This window comes from Larimichthys crocea, chromosome XV (assembly GCF_000972845.2).
Source record: "Larimichthys crocea isolate SSNF chromosome XV, L_crocea_2.0, whole genome shotgun sequence".
Taxonomy (NCBI): Eukaryota; Metazoa; Chordata; class Actinopteri; family Sciaenidae; genus Larimichthys; species Larimichthys crocea.
In genome coordinates, this window is record NC_040025.1 from 22,711,625 (window position 1) to 22,730,421 (window position 18,797).

Sequence of the window (18,797 nt, forward strand, 5' to 3'; positions counted from 1 at the left end):
GCCTTAAGGATATAAAAAGTTGGATGACCTACAATTTTTTGATGTTAAATTCAGACAAAACTGAAGTTCTTGTAATTGGACCCAAACACCTCAGAAACTCTCTTTCTAGAGACTTAGTTACTTTAGATGGGATCACCCTGGCCTCCAGCTCCACTGTAAAGAATCTTGGAGTTGTTTTTGATCAGGATTTGTCCTTTAACGTCCACATAAAACAAATTTCGAGGACTGCATTCTTCCACTTACGTAACATCGCTAAAATCAGACGCATTGTCTCTCAGGCGGATGCAGAAAAACTAGTCCACGCATTTGTTACTTCAAGGCTGGACTATTGTAACTCTTTGTTATCAGGCTGCTCTAATAAGTCTCTTAGGACTTTGCAGTTAATTCAGAATGCTGCTGCACGTGTTCTGACAGGAACCAAGATCAGAGATCACATCTCTCCCATTTTGGCTTCCTTGCATTGGCTACCTATTAAATCTAGAATAGAATTTAAAATTCTTCTCCTTACTTACAAAGCTCTTCATGGTCAGGCACCATCTTATCTAAAAGAGCTCATAATACCTTATTACCCCTCTAGAACACTGCGCTCTCAGGACGCTGGGTTCCTTGTGGTTCCTATAGTTTCCAAAAGTAGATTGGGAGCCAGAGCTTTCAGCTATCAGGCTCCTCTTCTGTGGAACAAACTACCATTCTGGGTTCGGGAGGCAGACACGGTCAACACTTTTAAGAGTAGACTTAAGACTTTCCTTTTTGATAAAGCCTATAGTTAGGGCTGGCTCAGGTCATCCCTTAGTTATGCTGCCATAGGATTAGACTGCCAGGGGACTCCCCCTCCCCCCAGGGTTATGCCTAGCCAGGCACGGTATTGGTTGAAGATGCAGTCACATCTCCCTTACCGAAAACCCTCTCTTTCACTTTCACTCTCTCCTTCTTTCTTTCTTTCTCTTTCTCTTTCTCTTTCTCTCTCTCTCTCTCTCTCTCTCTCTCTCTCTCTCTCTCTCTCTCTCTCTCTCTGTATCTGTGGACATGTCTCATTAATGCATGTTAGTAACCAAACTTCCCCGGAGTTTCTGTGCTCTGTCGTCCAGCAGGTTTTCGTGGATCGTGACTGCTGCTGTGATTCTGCACGACGTCCACTACACATATTATTACTGTCATTATTGCTACCATATCTGCTACTGTGGTCATTTTATCATTCATTGTAATTCATTGTCATTTTATCAGTCATTGTAATTGTACAATATGTTTGTGTTGATTTGTTCTGTACACGTGACATCTATTGCACGTCTGTCCGTCCTGGAAGAGGGATTCCTCCTCTGTGGCTCTTCCTGAGGTTTCTTCCACCTTTTTTCCCTCTTAAAGGTTTTTTTGTGTTTTTTCCTCACTCGAACCGAGGGTCTAAGGACAGAGGGTGTCACTCCCTGTACAGATTGTAAAGCCCTCTGAGGCAAATGTATTTATGTGTGTATGTGACTTTGGGCTATACAAATAAAATTGATTTGATTTGATTTATTACCATTTTATTTAACTGTTATTTATGCCTGTGTATATAGTGTTAAAATGGATATCTTATAAGTGTATAGTGTGAAATTTTTTTCTTGGGATTTTACTATCCAACCTCCATAGTGATCAAATGTTTTTCCTGCTATTACTATTACCTAACTTACCATTTGGGAGCTGCTGTAACGAACACTATTTCCCTGCAGGGATTAATAAAGTATTTCAGATTTTGATTCTGATGCCAGAGGGTCTGGAAGGAAACTGAAACCACAGCAGCTGGAGATAACATGTCCATTTTCCTGCCCTAAAGACCCATGTTGCCAAATGTCTGTAGGCCATAATAACACAGTAATCATACACAGTAATGTGTATGACACCTTCACCAAGGCAGTACTGGGAGAAGTGCGGTAAGAGGCTCACACGGTTCGCACAGTACTGGCCAAAGCATTTCCTCTCCCTGGTGTAGGCCTTTCCCTACAGTTGTCACATGGTATATCTGCCACTCCAGAAAAAGGTGGAGCACTATGCCTATGCTGATGAATTATCAGGGTCCAGTATTTCAAAAGTGATCTAACAGGATTATCCTGGTCGGATTGGATTAAATCTAGATCTGAAAACACAGATCCAGAGAATCCTGAAGATCAGGATTCTGCTCTGGTAATCCAATCCTCTCTTGAATCTAGATAAAATGCTGGATTTGGGTATTTCAAAAGTTAAAGCAGATATCTGGATCAACTTGATACCAAAATTTCAGGATCATTTGGATCCCACCTCAGAGGTGGATTTCACTTGACAAAGTCTCAGCTCCACTTCTCCTGGATATTGTTACTCAATATGTTCATTACACTTAATCTAATAATCTATTAAGTGTTAGTGTTTTACTATTAACAAATAATAAAAGTAGCTTCATTGTAAGAAATTTAAAGCATAGTAAAATATTTTTGAACAAACCTGAAACTGCTGTAAATACGAGTAACAATTACAGACCTATGAGATGTGTGCACTTGCATTTTTTCAGTGTGTTTATATTATGCTGCATATTGAAGCACTTTACAAGCATTTAAGGTATATTTACATCCTTCTGATTAAATGAAGACACGTTTGACTTCAGTCAGAAGCTTAAAAATGCAATTTAAAAATGTTTGGAAATAGCTTGAATGTGATTGTGAAACATGCATCAGTGTATTTCAGTGTTTGTGTACAACTGATTATTTTACTTCATCAAATCAGACCATAATTATGTTCAGTGAGAGCCTTCTAAATAAGGGAGACAAATTAGGATGGAAAAATGTTTCTAATAGTGCCACTGACCAAGCTATATACCATGAAAGTAATGCAGTTACAATTTCCAGCAGTTTCAAGCACTTTATTCAAAATCCAATAACTTGAAAACCTTAAATGTACAATACAATACAATGAAAGCGTTTCAAAGGATTTCCAGCACTCATACGGTTGTCCTTAATAGCTGAGCGGTCCATGGCTGTGAGTGGACTCTGAAAGCAGAAGACAGAGAAGCTGTATGAGTATATCTTTGTTTATGTACACAAAAACATGACATCATCACCAGCATTACTGTAGCATCATGACACTTCTGAATGAACCGTATACTTAATACTCGTACCGTGTAACTGAATTTGAATTAGGTAACAATTCAAGAAGTTGGCTTGCATGATATGTTGGTTGGCGTTCATATGGTCTTTAAACCGCTACACATTAGACGGCGGTAAACGTACACTTTTGACGTGAAGTCGTGCTCCCAGCTGCTCCTTTTCTGAGGTTCCGTCATTCGATCCGGAGGCGGAGACACGGGATTTGGAAATCCGTAAACGGCCAGGTCGGGATCACAGTGATCCACCCTGCCAGTGTTTTGAAATACTCAGATGAAGTCAGCAGGATCACCTTGATCCATGACTGAGAAAAGGAGGATTTCATTATCTGGATTATTCTGATCCAGATCACAAGTTTCTGAAACACTGCTGGCTGCCTCTGCAGCAGCTGGGGGGTGAGCTCCTTGTGCTCCTCCAGGCTCTCTTTGAGAGGTCTCTGCAGAAAAAAACATAGGAGAAACAAAGATGAGGTTTTAAAAGTTGCATATGTTTCCCAAGTGTAGACTGGCCAGCAGACCAAATATAACACAGACCTCTTAGTGTTTGGTACCAGGGCTAAACTTTGTGAAGCAACCTTTAGGTATGATGCTGTACATCTCTGAAACACTCTATTCATCTCAAAAGTAGCATAAGCCTGAAAACTTTGAATTCAAGACTGTTCACACTGTGTTTAGTTAAGTTGAGTTATACTTGATTTCTTTGAAATATGATTTTCATCAATACAACTATTTATTTATACTTTATGATACTTCGGGTGACCCATTTTAAAAAAAGCCAAAATATCCCTATTGTTTACACTGAAGAACAACTGTTAGCAGCAGTTTGTACTAGCATACTTTCAGCCTATGTGCCAGACCATGCAAACATCTGTTATTATGGGGAACAGTAACATCTGTCATCAGGATAAACATTAGGTGGTGTGCAAAGGATGCTGAATAAATATGGTTTACACAGCAGGTTGTCTGTATGTACATGAGGTAATACATATTACAGTATATACAGCATGCGCAGAAGGAGTCGATTGTTTGTGAGTAATGATATTTAGAACAAAAAGAATGTAAACAGTGAGAATAAATTAAATAAAATGAAACAGTTAGTGCCTGACACTGTACTGTATGTCTGCTGTTAACTGTTCATGATGTCCTGTGAGAATAAACTGTTCTTCTGTCTGCTTGTTTTGGCGTACAGAGATCTGTAGCGCCTCCCAGAGGGGAGAAGTTGAAACAGGTTGTGTGGGCTGTAATGGCTCTACAGTGATGTTTCCTGCCTGTTTGCTAGGTATAAGTCCTGAATGGAGGGCAGGCTGGCACCGATCATTTTCTCTGCAGTCCTACCTGTCTGTTGGAGTCTGTTCTTGTCCTGTATGAAATCAGAAAGCTTATCCAAACCAAACAGTGATGTAAAAGCAGAGAGCAGACTGAATAATGGCAACAGCTCCTTGGGCAGGTTGAGCTTCCTGAGCTGGTGCAGGAAGTACAACCTCTGCTGGGCCTTCTGCGTTGGACTCCCACTTCAGGTCCTGGGAAATTGTGAATACCAGAAACCTGAAGGTTTCAACAGCAGTGTACAACAGTTTTGTTGGAGATGGTGATGGGTGGCTCCTTCTAAAGTCCCCTGCATCTCCACAGTTCTGAGTGTGTTCACCTCTAAGTTGTTCTGACCGCACCAGCAGGCCAGCCGTTGTCTGTATGTCAGTAGTTTAACAGATGGTCTCCTGAGGTGCCGTTAAGGGAGAAAAGCAGTGGAGAGAGACACGCCCCTGGGGGGCGCCACTGCTTATCAAGAGTGTAGCATTATGTTCCTCACAGAGACATGGCTGAATAAACTCATTTGGGACTCGCTGGTAACTTTGTGAGAGCAGACAGGAGAGCAAAGGAGAGCAGTGAGAGGAAGGGCATAGGATTAGCAATGTTTGTGAATAAAATTTATGTTAAGGGTCAACTCTGCACAAGAGACACTGAGTTGTGAACCATTGGCATTCAGTGAGATTATCTCCTGAGGGAGTTCTCACATATCACTGGGTTAGCTGTTTGTGTTCTACCCTCCACTGATGTTTCAGGGGCTTTCCACTCACAGTCCCTCTTTAACCATTCTTCTCTGTCCTCCACTCTGCCCATCTTCACCCAGTATATTTGCGGCACCTGCAACAATAAAACATTACAGTACAGTACACAGTTCTTCACCACCACTGACTGGGACGGAGAGGACAGTGACTGTTTGACCAGCTTTATCACAGACTACATCAGCTTCTATACAGAGAACACTGTGCCTACCAGGAAGGTAAGGTGTTTCTCCAACAACAAACCCAGGTGACCCCTTTTGTCAGAATGTGGAGCAGACCATGCAAGAGGCAAAGCCACATGGAAAACAGTGCAGCCAATTAGTGAGATAAATACAAATTTAGTCATTTTCTGTCAGTATCAGTAGACTCAGTTTCAAATCCACCAGCAACCAGAGAGAGAAAAAGGATATTCCACACAGAAGACAAGAGACAGAAACAAGTAGAAAACTGCACTTCCTGTGGAAAATGTGGTGTGAATGCCTTCTGCTGAAATGTCTGATGCAAAAATGTGAAATAAGCAGAAAAACAGTAGAATAGTGTAATAAAGTGTAAAATGTTGAAACAAGTAGAACAGTGTAATAAAGTTTAAAGTTTGAATGAAGTCTGTAGCTAAAGTATGAAAGGTATGACTGAGTAAAATACACATCATCATGTCCTAAATGAACGTTGTGATATTTGAATGGTTCTGTAGGACAGATTATTATGTAGGAGTAGTTAGGTGCCAAATAAACAAAGTGCAAGAATAATAATAAAGAACAATAAAGGTTTGAAGATGCCAAACCGGCATCTACAAAGCAATTACAAAGTAATAGTGGCAGAGCTCTGTTCAAACCACACCAACTCCAATCTCTCAGAACCACCTGTCCAAAACTTGCCAGGCTGACTGACACTTATTGAACATAAATACATCCACAGAGAGAAATCAGCTTTAATGTTTTTATTGATTCATTAATTTTATTTCCCAATCCATCCCAGCAGGCAGAGGAATCTGCTAATAGTGGAAAGAAATCTCACAGCCATGCTTTGTGTGATTTAAACCTATGTGTGTCTCAGAGTCAGCATGGATTGATACATCAGATGGAAAGATCTGTTCCATGAGACAGATGAGTGACACACATAAGGAAGACTTCTAAAAACAATTGATATGTGGTGTGACTAGTAGACATAGAAGACCAATGACACAAGCAGACATTTGATTTAAAGAGTCACTTTAACTTTTGTTTTAGCCAAGCTGTCAATCATTTCAAAGCTTGGTTCATATATTTATCGTAAACTCTTAAGCTTGTCTCTTTGAGACAAAACTTGTGGAGAAGAAATGCTTCTGTTTCTGGGAAGCAGGTTGATTGGAAGAAAAAGGAAGAGTCAGAGAAAGTGAAAGTATTTGTGCTGCATAGTAGTCATATGTGGGTTGTTCTATATAGATTTTGATGGTATGATTATGGTATAAAGATCCTGGTTTTATGATTATAATGCATTTATTTATTTCACAGTACAGATGTATAAAATCACATGAACATTTTTCTTTATTTCATTTGCAAATTTAATCAAATTAAAAAGGGAATTAAAACATTATGCAGATGTTACATCCTTGATGCTGTTTGAAGCAGGCAAAGTGCTTGCGGCTGTGTGTGAATGCCATCCATTACAATGTTAGACTGATGTTTCCTTAGTTTGTCTTTGTTTTGTCTACGTGTCTTCATATTTAATTTATTCAGTCATTTCTACAATATCACAAAGAAGCAATTCTGTAGACTAAAATGATTCTTTGAGCCAAAACCTGTGGAGAAGAAATGCTTCTGTTTCTGGGAAGCAGGTTGATTGGAAGAAAAAGGAAGAGTCAGAGAAAGTGAAAGTATTTGTGCTGCACAGTAGTCATATGTGGGTTGTCCTCCATTCTGTTGACAATGTCCCCCAGTGTATAAAATAGAGTAATCCCTGGAGCAGTACACTACTGATAGTCCAGACTGAAGAAAGACTGAGTGCACTGTGATCCAAAACCTACAGCAACAACTATGAATTCAGCTGCTGTTGCCTTTCTCACCTGCCTGCTTGTCTTCTATGCACAAGGTATTGTGAAAATGTTACTGTCCTGTGACGATCTTGTTTTTCCTTCTCCATCTTAATATCCTCACCTTTCCACTTAACGTATGTTAACATGGATCATCTTGCATAATTAGGACTGTCCAGAGACCCACACCAGTCTGACACGGATTTGGATTTTAAGAACAACATGCTGTTTGGTTCAAGATGCTTGTAATGTCTTTACAGTTTACTTGGAATCAAACTTTAAAGCTGCTCTTGTCAATAATTTTCAACAATACTAGATATACTAGATATTAGATTCAAGGCACATGGGAGTAATAATAAAAAAAGTCATTTTAGTTATTAGCAAGCATGCCAGACTTTATTGCATTTCTGTCTCATTGTTTTCAGTGGGCTGCCCTCTCACTAAGAAAAACTTTCTGAAGACTGCTGCCTGATTTCAGAGATAATAAGCTTGTCTCTTTCTCTTTTCACCCACAGGACAACCAGCCAACAGATCTAGTAAGTGTAAGTGTTTAAACGGTTATGTGGGCAAAATCAAACCACAAGACATCAAGGCAGGGCCAGTCACACATGAGCCAAGTATCTTCTGTCCACGTACAGAGATTATGTGAGTAAATGAGCAGAATTAAAGCACATTTCCTGATACGTCATTCTTTTGCATTGTTCAGCTTCTCTCTAACAAGCTCTTTCTTCCCTCTCAGTATTACAACAACAGAAAATAAAGAGAAATGCGTGAACCCACACTCACCACTTGGAAAACTCATCCTGAAAAACAAAAACAAGTAAGATGGGCTGGACTGCACTAAATTCAGACAACATAACACAGTGCTCATGCTCAGGGTCTCTAATAAGAAATATGCCTGTGAATGTTTCACATCTCTGATGCTTTTACTAACAGTGTCATCTGTTGATTCAGGTACCAGAAGAATGCAACTGTGAACACGACAGCAGCTTCGAGCTCAACGGACAAAACAACGGCTTCAAGCTCAACGAGACTCCACACAACATCCAGGCTGTAGGACTGTCACTGCACTGAAGAGGATGGAGCTGAAACACTGTTTTTATTGTTGTTGTTCACCATCACTGCCTTTGTCAAGTAAAGACAATAAGTGGGTAGAAGTGATCAAAGTGTCTGTTTGTCCAATTAACTTATATTGTCTTCATGTGTACATAAAAATAAATCATCTGTATATACTTCTTAAATACTTTTGACTTTCTGTCTTTTCTTTCACCTCATGCATGTTAACAGAATACAAAGGTCCAACACTGGTGTTGAATGATCACATCACGCTAAAGTTGTCAGCTGGGTTGAGGTCAGGGCTCTGGGTACTGGGTAATAGTCGGCTTTATAAACAGTGAGAAGTTCAAGCAGCTGACAATATTTGAATGGTTATTTTCTTTAAATTGTCTAATAACTATATAATTTAGGATCTTGTTCAGCGAGCATCTAAAAGTAGTAGAAATGAGTTTCAATACATATTTGAAATATTGTCATTTAGGTTCTTATAAACTTTCCTCTCCAGCATCCACTTCAGTTGTCCCACAAAACAAAACTCTGCTGTCAATCAATCAGTCAATAACCACCACTACGCAACTGACTCATGACAGATGACCTCTTCTGCCTGTGTGTCTGTCTGTAGATGCATCCATGGCCATATTATTGCAGCTGTGTTTGCTGCTACGACAGTCACAAAGAAACATATAAACAATATTTTGCATTTATAGTTTTCATTTTATTGATACATGTTGACAAGTGAAATATAATAAAACAGACTTCACAATGACAGACAGATATCACGTTGTTTTGGACTGTACAATGTACGTGCATGCAGGTTTCAGCTCATACACTCAAGGCACATTCCCATGCATCAGCACCCTCTGCAGTCACACATTACAGTGGTCACAGAATATTGTGTAACACCCAGGATGTGTTTATGAAGTCTAAAAGTCTGCAGTTCTGTAAGAGTGTACATTTAGATTGAGAAAGGAGTATACCTCTGAAGCCTTCACTTCAGTAAACTGTGAATGATGATGACTAGAATTTATTTCATACATTTCATATGTAAAAATGATTTATACTACGGCATGGCTCAATACTTGATGGCTATTATTTACTGAGAGATGTGCATCTGACACTTTCTATGATTAACTCACAGAAGTCTTGAAAGAGTGCAATCTCAACAAAGAAATGGAGAAATTCCCCCTAGAACAACTAGTAAAAGGCCCAGGATTGCAAAATGTTCCAGTACACAAATTGATCTGATATTTACTAACAAACCAGAAAGAATAACTAAAAGTTATAATTTAATCACTGGCTTGTCAGATCATAACCTAACCCTATGTACAAGAAAACTGACCAAAAATAGATTTAGGACCTCGGCAACTAAGACAAGGATCCTCCAATGCATACCCAGAGCTAAACAAGAAGAATTTGTCAGTGAAATTGACAGCTTGAACTGGGATGATGTACTCTCCTCTGATGATCTGGACTATGGATGTGATACTTTCAGTCACAGAATCAATTCTGTGAAGGAAGGATTTAATGTGAGGACACAGATAAAATCTAAAAAATTTTTTTACCGTGGTTTAATGAAAATGTGTGAAAATTAATGAAATCCAGAGATACTGCACTAAGGAAGGCAATTAAAACTAGAAGAGACACTGACAAGCTGATTTATAAAGGTTTAAGGAACAAAGTTATCCAAGAGCTAATAGAAGCTTAATCTTGTTTTTATCTCAATATATTTAATGAGGCAAAAGGCAACAGTAAATTGATCTGGAAAAACATCAATAATCTCACAAGGTTTCAAACTCAAAGTACAGGGAAATTTAATTGAAGATCATCTTACTGTTGCTTCTGTCTTAAATATTTTTTTTCTTGAGTCTGTATATGAGCTAGGAAAAGAATTTACAAAAAGAAAACTGGATATTGTTCCTATAGATGCTACAGGCAAGGTTTTCGAGCTGATAGAGACTAATGAATTACAAGTAAACAAAATCATTAGCTCCTTAAAAAACTCCAAAAGTAGAAATGCTTTCCAATTTGACACCATCTTTGTTAAATCATACAAAGATATTTTAACTCAACCCATTGCTCATTTATTTAACTTGTCTTTTAAACACAATTCCTTTCCTGATGACTGGAAATGTGCTATTGTCACACCTATTTTTAAATCTGGAGACCGCCTTGAAGCCAGTAACTATAAACCAATAAGCATACTACCAGTACTCTCAAAGGTTTCTGAGAAAGTTGTCACTGAACTACTGACAACATTTCTTAATACAAGCAATTTTGGTCTACATCGTATGCAATTTGGCTTTAGAGCAAATCATTCCACCGAAACTGCTACTTTGCATTTAATAGAGCAAATTAAATCAAGGCTTTATAAAGGAGGAGTAGTTGGTGCTGTATTTTTAGATCTGCGTAAAGCATTCAACACAACAAATCATGATGTTTTAATATCCAAACTTTCTAAATTTAACTTCTCATCTAGAGCACTGGCATGGATGTCTTCATATTTATCTAATAGGATACAATGTGTTAAAGTGTGTAACACACTGTCCAGAAACATGAAGGGCACAATGGGTGTTCCACAAGGGTTAGTGTTAGGTCACCTTTTATTTAGCCTATATATTAATGATCTTCCTCAACAGTGTCATGATGTAGAACTGCAAATGTATGCAGATGACACTGTCGTGTACACACATGCAAAAACAGCTGAGTTAGCAGCTGCTAAGCTAACAATTCAAATCAAATCAATTTTATTTGTATAGCCCAAAGTCACAAAGTACATTTGCCTCAGAGGGCTTTACAATCTGTACAGGGAGTGACACCCTCTGTCCTTAGACCCTCGGTTCGAGTGAGGAAAAACTTGCCCACAAAAACCCTTTTAACAGGGAAAAATGTGGAAGAAACCTCAGGAAGAGCCACAGAGGAGGGATCCCTCTCCCAGGACGGACAGACGTGCAATGGATGTCACGTGTACAGGACAAATCAACACAAACATAATGTACAATGACTGATAAAATGACAATGAATTATAATGAATGATAAAAATGATTACAGTAACAGATATGGTAGTAATAATGACAGTAATATATATGTAGTGGGCGTCATGCAGGATCACAGCAGCAGCCACGATCCACGAGAACCTGCTGGACGACAGAGCACAGAAACTCCGGGGAAGTTTGGTTAGTAACATGCATTAATGAGACATGTCCACAGATGGAGAGATATGGAGAGATATGGAGAGATATAGAGATATAGATATATATATATAGAGAGAGTGAGATATAGAGAAATATAGAGAGAGATATATAGAGAGAGATGGATATATATATATATATATAGAGAGAGAGAGAGAGAGAGAGAGAGAGGGAGAAAGATATAGAGAGATAGAGAGAGAGAGAGAGAGAGAGAGAGAGAGAGAGAGAGAGAGAGAGTTTTCGGTAAGGGAGATGTGTGCATCTTCAACCAATACCGCGCCTGGCTAGGCATAACCCTCGGTGGGGTCCCCCGGCAGTGTAATCCTATGGCAGCATAACTAAGGGATGACCTGAGCCAGCCCTAACTATAGGCTTTATCAAAAAGGAAAGTCTTAAGTCTATTCTTAAAGGTGTTGACCGTGTCTGCCTCCCGAACCCAGAAAGGTAGTTTGTTCCCCAGAAGAGGAGCCTGATAGCTGAAAGCTCTGGCTCCCAATCTACTTTTGGAAACTATAGGAACCACAAGGAACCCAGCGTCCTGAGAGCGCAGTGTTCTAGAGGGGTAATAAGGTATTATGAGCTCTTTTAGATAAGATGGTGCCTGACCATGAAGAGCTTTGTAAGTAAGGAGAAGAATTTTAAATTCTATTCTAGATTTAATAGGTAGCCAATGCAAGGAAGCCAAAATGGGAGAGATGTGATCTCTGATCTTGGTTCCTGTCAGAACACGTGCAGCAGCATTCTGAATTAACTGCAAAGTTCTAAGAGACTTATTGGAGCAGCCCTGAATAACAAAGAGTTTACAATAGTCCAGCCTTGAAGTAACAAATGCGTGGACTAGTTTTGTTTTCTGCATCCGCCTGAGAGACCAATGCGTCTGATTTTACGATGTTAACGTAAGTGGAAGAATGCAGTCCCGCCGAAATTTGTTTTTAGGTGGACGTTAAGGACAATCTGATCAAAACAACTCCAAGAGTCTTTACAGTGGAGCTGGAGGCCAGGGTGATCCCATCTAAAGTAAACTAAGTCTCTAGAAGAGAGTTTCTGAGGTGTTTTGGTCCAATTACAAACGAACGTTCCAGGTGGTCTCTGAATTTGACATCAAAAAATTGTAGGTCATCCAACTTTTTATATCCTTAAGGCATGCTTGGAGTTTAGTAACGATTGGTTTGCATCAGGCTTGATCGATAAATATATTGGGTGGCGTCAGCATAACGAAAATTGATAGATGATTCCTAAGATGTTCCCTAAAGGAAGCAGATAGAAACGGAATAGAAGTGTCCAGTACAAACCTTGTGGGACTTCCATGACAACTTTAGTCTGGCATGGAGGATTCATCATGAAGTGAACAAACGGAGATCATCTAAAATACATTTAAAAACCAGCTTAGGCAGGTTCATTTGAGGCCATTATCGATGTTCCAGTCCAGCTGTAAAAAAGATTTGATGGTCAATGGTGTCAATGCAGCACTAGATCTAACACTAAACAGGACAAGTAGCAAGATGAGTCCGATTGGCCATGATTGCCATTAGGAGGTCATTTGTAAACTTTTGACTAATGCGGTCTCTGTGGCTATGATGCATCGAAAATCCTGACTGAAATCCCTCAAATAGACTTTGTTATGGAGAAAAGCTACAAGCTGATTAGCTACGCTAGTTTCTCATGTATCTTAGCCAGAAAGGGAAGGTTTGTATCATGGTTGTAGTGGGCTAGACCTCGGGTCTCTAGAGGGGCTTTTTAAGAAGAGGTTTTAATTACGCTACCTTAAAGGACTGTGGTACATATCTGATATAAAGACAGATAATCATATCAATAACGAATTATTAACTTAAGGTAAAACTTCCTTGAGCAACCTGGTTTGGGATGGAGTCAAGAGACAGGATGACGGCTTAGCTGCAGAAAGGAATTAAATTTATTTATGAAGGTCGATGGGGGAAAAACAGGCTAAATCATATCAGGTTGTTAACAGCTGTTTCAAAAACTTGCGTTATCAGAATGCAGATCATGCTCTGTGAGGTCAAGATTGATGGATTTTGTTCTAATAGTTTAATAATCTTTCATTAAAGAAGTCATGAAGTCATTGTCTACTTAGACCTAAAAGGAAGAGATGGTTACAGTTGAGCTGTGATGCTCTGTTAGCCTGGCTACAGTGCTGAAGAGAAACCTGTGGTTGGTTCTTATTCTCCCAATTAAAGAAGAGTAATAGGTGCTCTGGCATTACGGAGAAGCCTTCCTGTATGTTTTGAGATATCTTGCCAGCTAGATGAAATTCTTCCAGCTTGGTGGCACGCCATATTGCGTTCATGTTACGTGCCTTTGCTTTAATTTAAGCGAGTCTGCTGGGCTATACCATGGTGCTAGCCTTCTTTGTTTAAATTATCTTGTTTTTCAGAGGTGGCATAGAGTCTAGAGTTGTCCCGTAATAGCGTAATACTAATCAACAAGATGGTCTATTTGGGGTGGCTAAAGGAAGTAGACAAGTCCTCTGGTTACATTGAGGACATGGCATTTGATCAATGCTGAAGGAATCACTTCCTTAAATTTGGCTACAGCACTATCAGATAAACATCTGCTGTAGAAGCTTCTACACAAAGGCTTATAGTCGGTAGTATGAACTCAAAGGTTATTAAAAAAATGGTCAGACAGAAGAGGATCTGTGGGAAGACTATTATATTATCAATTTCAATGCCAATGAAAGAACAAGATCAAGAGTGTGGTTCAGACAATGAGTCGGTTTATTACATTTGACACAAAAGCCAATTGAGTCTAATAGAGAGATAAACGCAGTACTAAGACTATCATGTGGTTGTCCACATGAATGTTAAAGTCACCTACAATAATTACTTTATCTGTTTAAGGATCAGCCTGATGCAAATTCTGCAAATTCAGATAAAAATTCAGAAATCAGATAGGACCTGGAGCTCGATATACTGTAACAAATAAAATTGGCTGTAAAGTTTTTCAGGTTGGTGGGTGAGGCTAAGGACAAGACTTTCAAATGAATTATAATTTGTTTTAGGTTGGGATTTATTAATAGACTTGAGTCAAATATGGCTCCAACTCCACCACCTCGACCAGTACTTCGAGGAACATGAGTATTATAATGACTCGGAGGAGTGGATTCATTTAAGCTAACATATTCATCCTCCTGCAGCCAGGTTTCAGTGAGGCAAAACAAATCAATATCATAGTCAGATATTAATTCATTGACTAAGACAGCTTTAGATGACAAAGACCTGATATTCAATAGTCCACATTTAATTCTCTTATTTTGGACTGTTGGAGATGTTGATTTAATTTGTATTAAGTTTTTATGATGAACTCCTCTTCTGTCTGTTTTATCTTTAAATAATGTAGGTGGACGGGGGACAGACACAGTCTCTATACTAAAGGACTGGGTGGGCAACTGCTCTAATGGAGGCGCAGAGAAGCGTGTAAGACTGCAGCTCTGCTTCCTGGTCTCAACTCTGGGTTGTCGACATGATTTTGGTCAGCTAATAAACTTGGCCATATTTCTAGATATGAGAGCTGCTCCATCCAAAGTGGGATGGATGCCGTCTCTCCCAATCAGACCAGGTTTTCCCCAGAAAGGTGTCCAATTATCTATGAAGCCCACATCGTTTGCTGGACACCACCTCGACAGCCAGCGGTGAAATGACGACATGCGGCTAAACATGTCATCACTGGTCACATTGGGGAGGGGACCAGAGAAAACTACGGAGTCCGACATCGTTTTGGCGTATTCACACACCGATGAAACATTAATTTTAGTGACCTCCGATTGGCGTAACCGGGTGTCATTACCGCCGACGTGAATAACAATCTTACTGTATTTACGCTTATCCTTAGCCAGCAGTTTCAAAAAAGACTCGATGTCGCCCGCTCTGGCCCCCGGGATGCATTTAACTATGGCCCCCGGTGTCGCTAACTTCACGTTTCGGACTATGGAGCTGCCAATGACCAGAGTTGGCCTCTCAGCGGGTGTGTCGCTGAGCGGGGAAAATCTGTTTGAAACGTGGAGCGGTTGGTGGTGTACCGCGGGCTTCAGTTTGGGGCTATGCCTCCTTCGAACAGTCACCCAGCCTCCCGGCTGCTCGGGAACTACCGGGGGACGGCTAACTGAAGCTACCTGTGGCTGTACCGCACCGGCTACAGGGGACTGGCTAACTATCTGAGCTACTGACTGTTCGGTGGTGCGGTACCGTGCCTCTAACTCACTGACCCTCGCCTCCAAAGCTACAAATAAACTACATTTATTACAAGTACCGTTATCACTAAAGGAGGACGAGGAGTAACTGAACATGTGGCACACAGGACAGGAGAGAGCAGGAGAGGAGAGAGGAGAGGAGAGGGACGCCATTGCTATAGCTAGGCTAGTTAGTGTGGCTAACAGAAACTGGAGAAACTATCAGATTGTAGTTACTAGAGTTCAGAGAGCTGTTTATGCACAGACAGAACAAGTCAGAGAGTAGTGCAGAGATAAGTAGATAGTCGCTGATGTGAGAAATATACGGAAATCTGTTCAGGTGAGCAGAGCAGAGAGCACCGTGGCAACAACACAGATACCGGAAGTGACACAATACGTTACCGTAAAGCACGCAGAGCAATTTGCCAATTGCGTTGGAAAGAATCACACAGTGGCTTGATCAATCATGTCTGAGTCTAAATGTAAACAAAACAAAGGGTATGTTTTTCTGTAAAACCATGGTACAACCTCCTAACACTGATATCCTCATCAAAGGTGAGAGGATTGACATAGTCACTGATTTTAAATATCTTGGTGTAACACTGGATCCAAATTTGAACTTTAAGAAACATGTTAAAAAAAATAAAAAACCATAAAGTACAACTTAGCAAATTTTAGACATATTAGAAACTGTCTCTCTTTGGACGGAACCAAGATATTTATGCATGCTATGATTCTTTCCCATATGTCTTATTGTATTACATGTTGGGGGCAGGCTGGGGAAACAAGACCTCTTGAATCCATATACAAACCAACTCTGAAAACTCTAGACAAAAAGCCAATGCATTTCCATCACTGTAGGGTACTGGAAAATACAATTTACTGAGCTTTGAGAATTTTAGATTATTTTTAAATTTGTGCCTTGTTTATAAAATTTTAAATGGTTTGGCCTCCTCCACTACATGCCTTTGTGTATACTTGCTCAGTCAGCTCTATTAGATCCTCCAGAATATCCTCTGTACGAGACTGTACCATACCATTTCGTTGCTCTGCATTTGGGCAATCAGCCTTCTCTGTGAAAGCCACAACTCAGTGGAATGCCCTACCTGACGATATAAAGAGCTGCAGTTCCATCAGTACATTTAAAACCAAATGAAAAAGTCTGCTAAAGGATACTCAGCTCTGTAGACACTGACATTGTGGGTGTATGTTATGTGCTATTGTGTGTAACTTTGTATTTTGTATTATGTGTCCTGTGTGTTTTTTGCTTTGTACTGTTTGTCATTGTGCTGTAATATGTTTTATTTGTGTCTGCCGAAGGGAGTGCAGATGAAAAGTAGCTGTAAGCTAACTCTGGTGCAGTACATCAAATGTAATCGTTTATGTTTAATACTGTACATGGTCCCATTAAATAAATGAATGAATATTGCCCAGCATGCCCAGATAATCTTTAATTTAAATATTTGATCTAAATCTAAAGATTTAAACTAAATATATAATATTTAATAACAGCCAATGTCAATCCATTGCTGCTTTCCATGTTGCTGATGATGACCAGAGCTGTAACTAAACCTTGACTGAAAGACAAGATAAGCATTGTCTTGTTTAAAATGATGTGCACCTAGAATGATTTCCATCATGTCCATATATTGTCTGGACTCCATTTTGTGCACATACATGTCAATGCATTTTCACATGCAACACGGTTATCTTTCCAACCAGCTGACCAAGAGATGCACTGCCCAGCTAACATTAGCTCATGGACAAGTGCCTTAGTCGCACTGTTAAAAAAGAATGGCGATGTCTATGTGTATGATTTCAACAACTACTGTCAAATATCTAAACTTAATTTTTTAGCCAACATCCTAGAATCCTGGGTTCGTTTACAAATACATGCTTTTATTGATTTATTACATTATAAACAATGTTGTTTCTCTAATAAGCCTCAATTTAACTTTACAGTTTTACCTTCAACTGCACACAATATTTCCAAGGAAAATGAAGGCTTCATTTACAAGACCCATAGACTAAAGAAATGAACAAACTCTTTGGCTGCTTTGTGTGCCTAAATTCAATATAAAACAGTTTCAGTTGAACATTTCAGTGAACATGTGTCTTTCTCCTCTCTTGTTTTCAAAGTGGTGTTGATAATTTATTCATGAAGCTAGGCTCTAAGGAAAACGGAAAGTGACAGTACTAACCACTGCACCACCATGCCACACATTACTTATAAGTAGGCAGTTTTTATATTTCTAAAATAAGCACTAAACACCATATGACAGTGATATGACATTTTTCTGTCATTTCATGGGCTACAGAGTTGCCTCTACCTAGGTAACATCTAATTCACAGTGTGCTCATTCTCATAAAGCCTTTTGAATCATACCCCTACATTTGCAAAATAGTTCATAATTTTCTTATTATTGGGCTTGAGAGCATGCCTACTCAAACTTTCTGTGTGCAGAGATAATGCAAAGCATCTTCTATAGGACTGACATGTACACTTTCTACAGATTACATTATCCTGATCAGAAAAATATTAATTTTGATGCAAGATAACTTAATTTTGCTCAGCCTCATAATTCTGTTAGCTTGTGACCACAAATGAACCTTTAGACCCTTCCGGGTCTTTTTTTCTGCTCATGTGGCCTCATCACCTTTTTCACTACTGAGCCGTTTGCACGCCTGGTTGAGGGTTGATATTGGAACAGGGACATTCCCTTAGCCTGTTTGTGTCAGTTTCACATCTAATTTCTTTCTAATTCTTAAGTGCTTTAGTGAAAATATAAAAAAGGGAACATATGCTGACATTGCATGACAGAAGAATCAGTTATATCCTTCAGACTGCTGACGATAAGCTGGCTGCTGACTCACAGTAAAGATAAAAATACTCCTTAAAGTCTTGACTGCACATTTCTTTGAAAAGGACAGTGTTTCCAATAAAAGAACTTTAAATAAAAGCGATGTTACATGCTTTTCTGCAAAACAAAAGTACACTCCACTAAATGATGGACACAGCCATCCATAACATGATCACTGCAAAGCTTTGTGATCTGAGTGAGCTCCATGTTTGACCATTCAAAAGTATTCATCAGAATATGCTTTTATGTTCCTATTTGTTGGAATACTACATATGTAATGATGTCTTTATGATCTCATGCTGTTTTCCTATATATTAAATGTATTGCCC

At 39.4% G+C, this 18,797-nt stretch overlaps 1 protein-coding gene across 1 annotated transcript; it reads left to right on the top strand.

The window, feature by feature from the left end:
- The first annotated feature begins 7,081 nt into the window (after positions 1–7,081).
- LOC113747690 (C-X-C motif chemokine 9-like) lies at positions 7,082–8,418 on the top strand. Its single transcript, XM_027288297.1, has 4 exons — positions 7,082–7,236; positions 7,693–7,822; positions 7,917–7,997; positions 8,132–8,418. Exons 1-4 carry the CDS (start codon positions 7,182–7,184, stop codon positions 8,232–8,234), a joined length of 369 nt encoding a protein of 122 aa, XP_027144098.1. The 5' UTR covers positions 7,082–7,181; the 3' UTR covers positions 8,235–8,418.
- The last annotated feature ends 10,379 nt before the right edge of the window (positions 8,419–18,797 follow it).

Bases quoted from the DNA above. Each gene is read 5' to 3' on its own strand.
- LOC113747690 (XM_027288297.1), top strand. From the start codon at position 7,182: ATGAATTCAGCTGCTGTTGCCTTTCTCACCTGCCTGCTTGTCTTCTAT. The intron at 7,237-7,692 runs GTATTGTGAAAA...TTTCACCCACAG, and splicing joins GCTTGTCTTCTATGCACAAG to GACAACCAGCCAACAGATCT. The intron at 7,823-7,916 runs GTGAGTAAATGA...CTTCCCTCTCAG, and splicing joins TGTCCACGTACAGAGATTAT to TATTACAACAACAGAAAATA.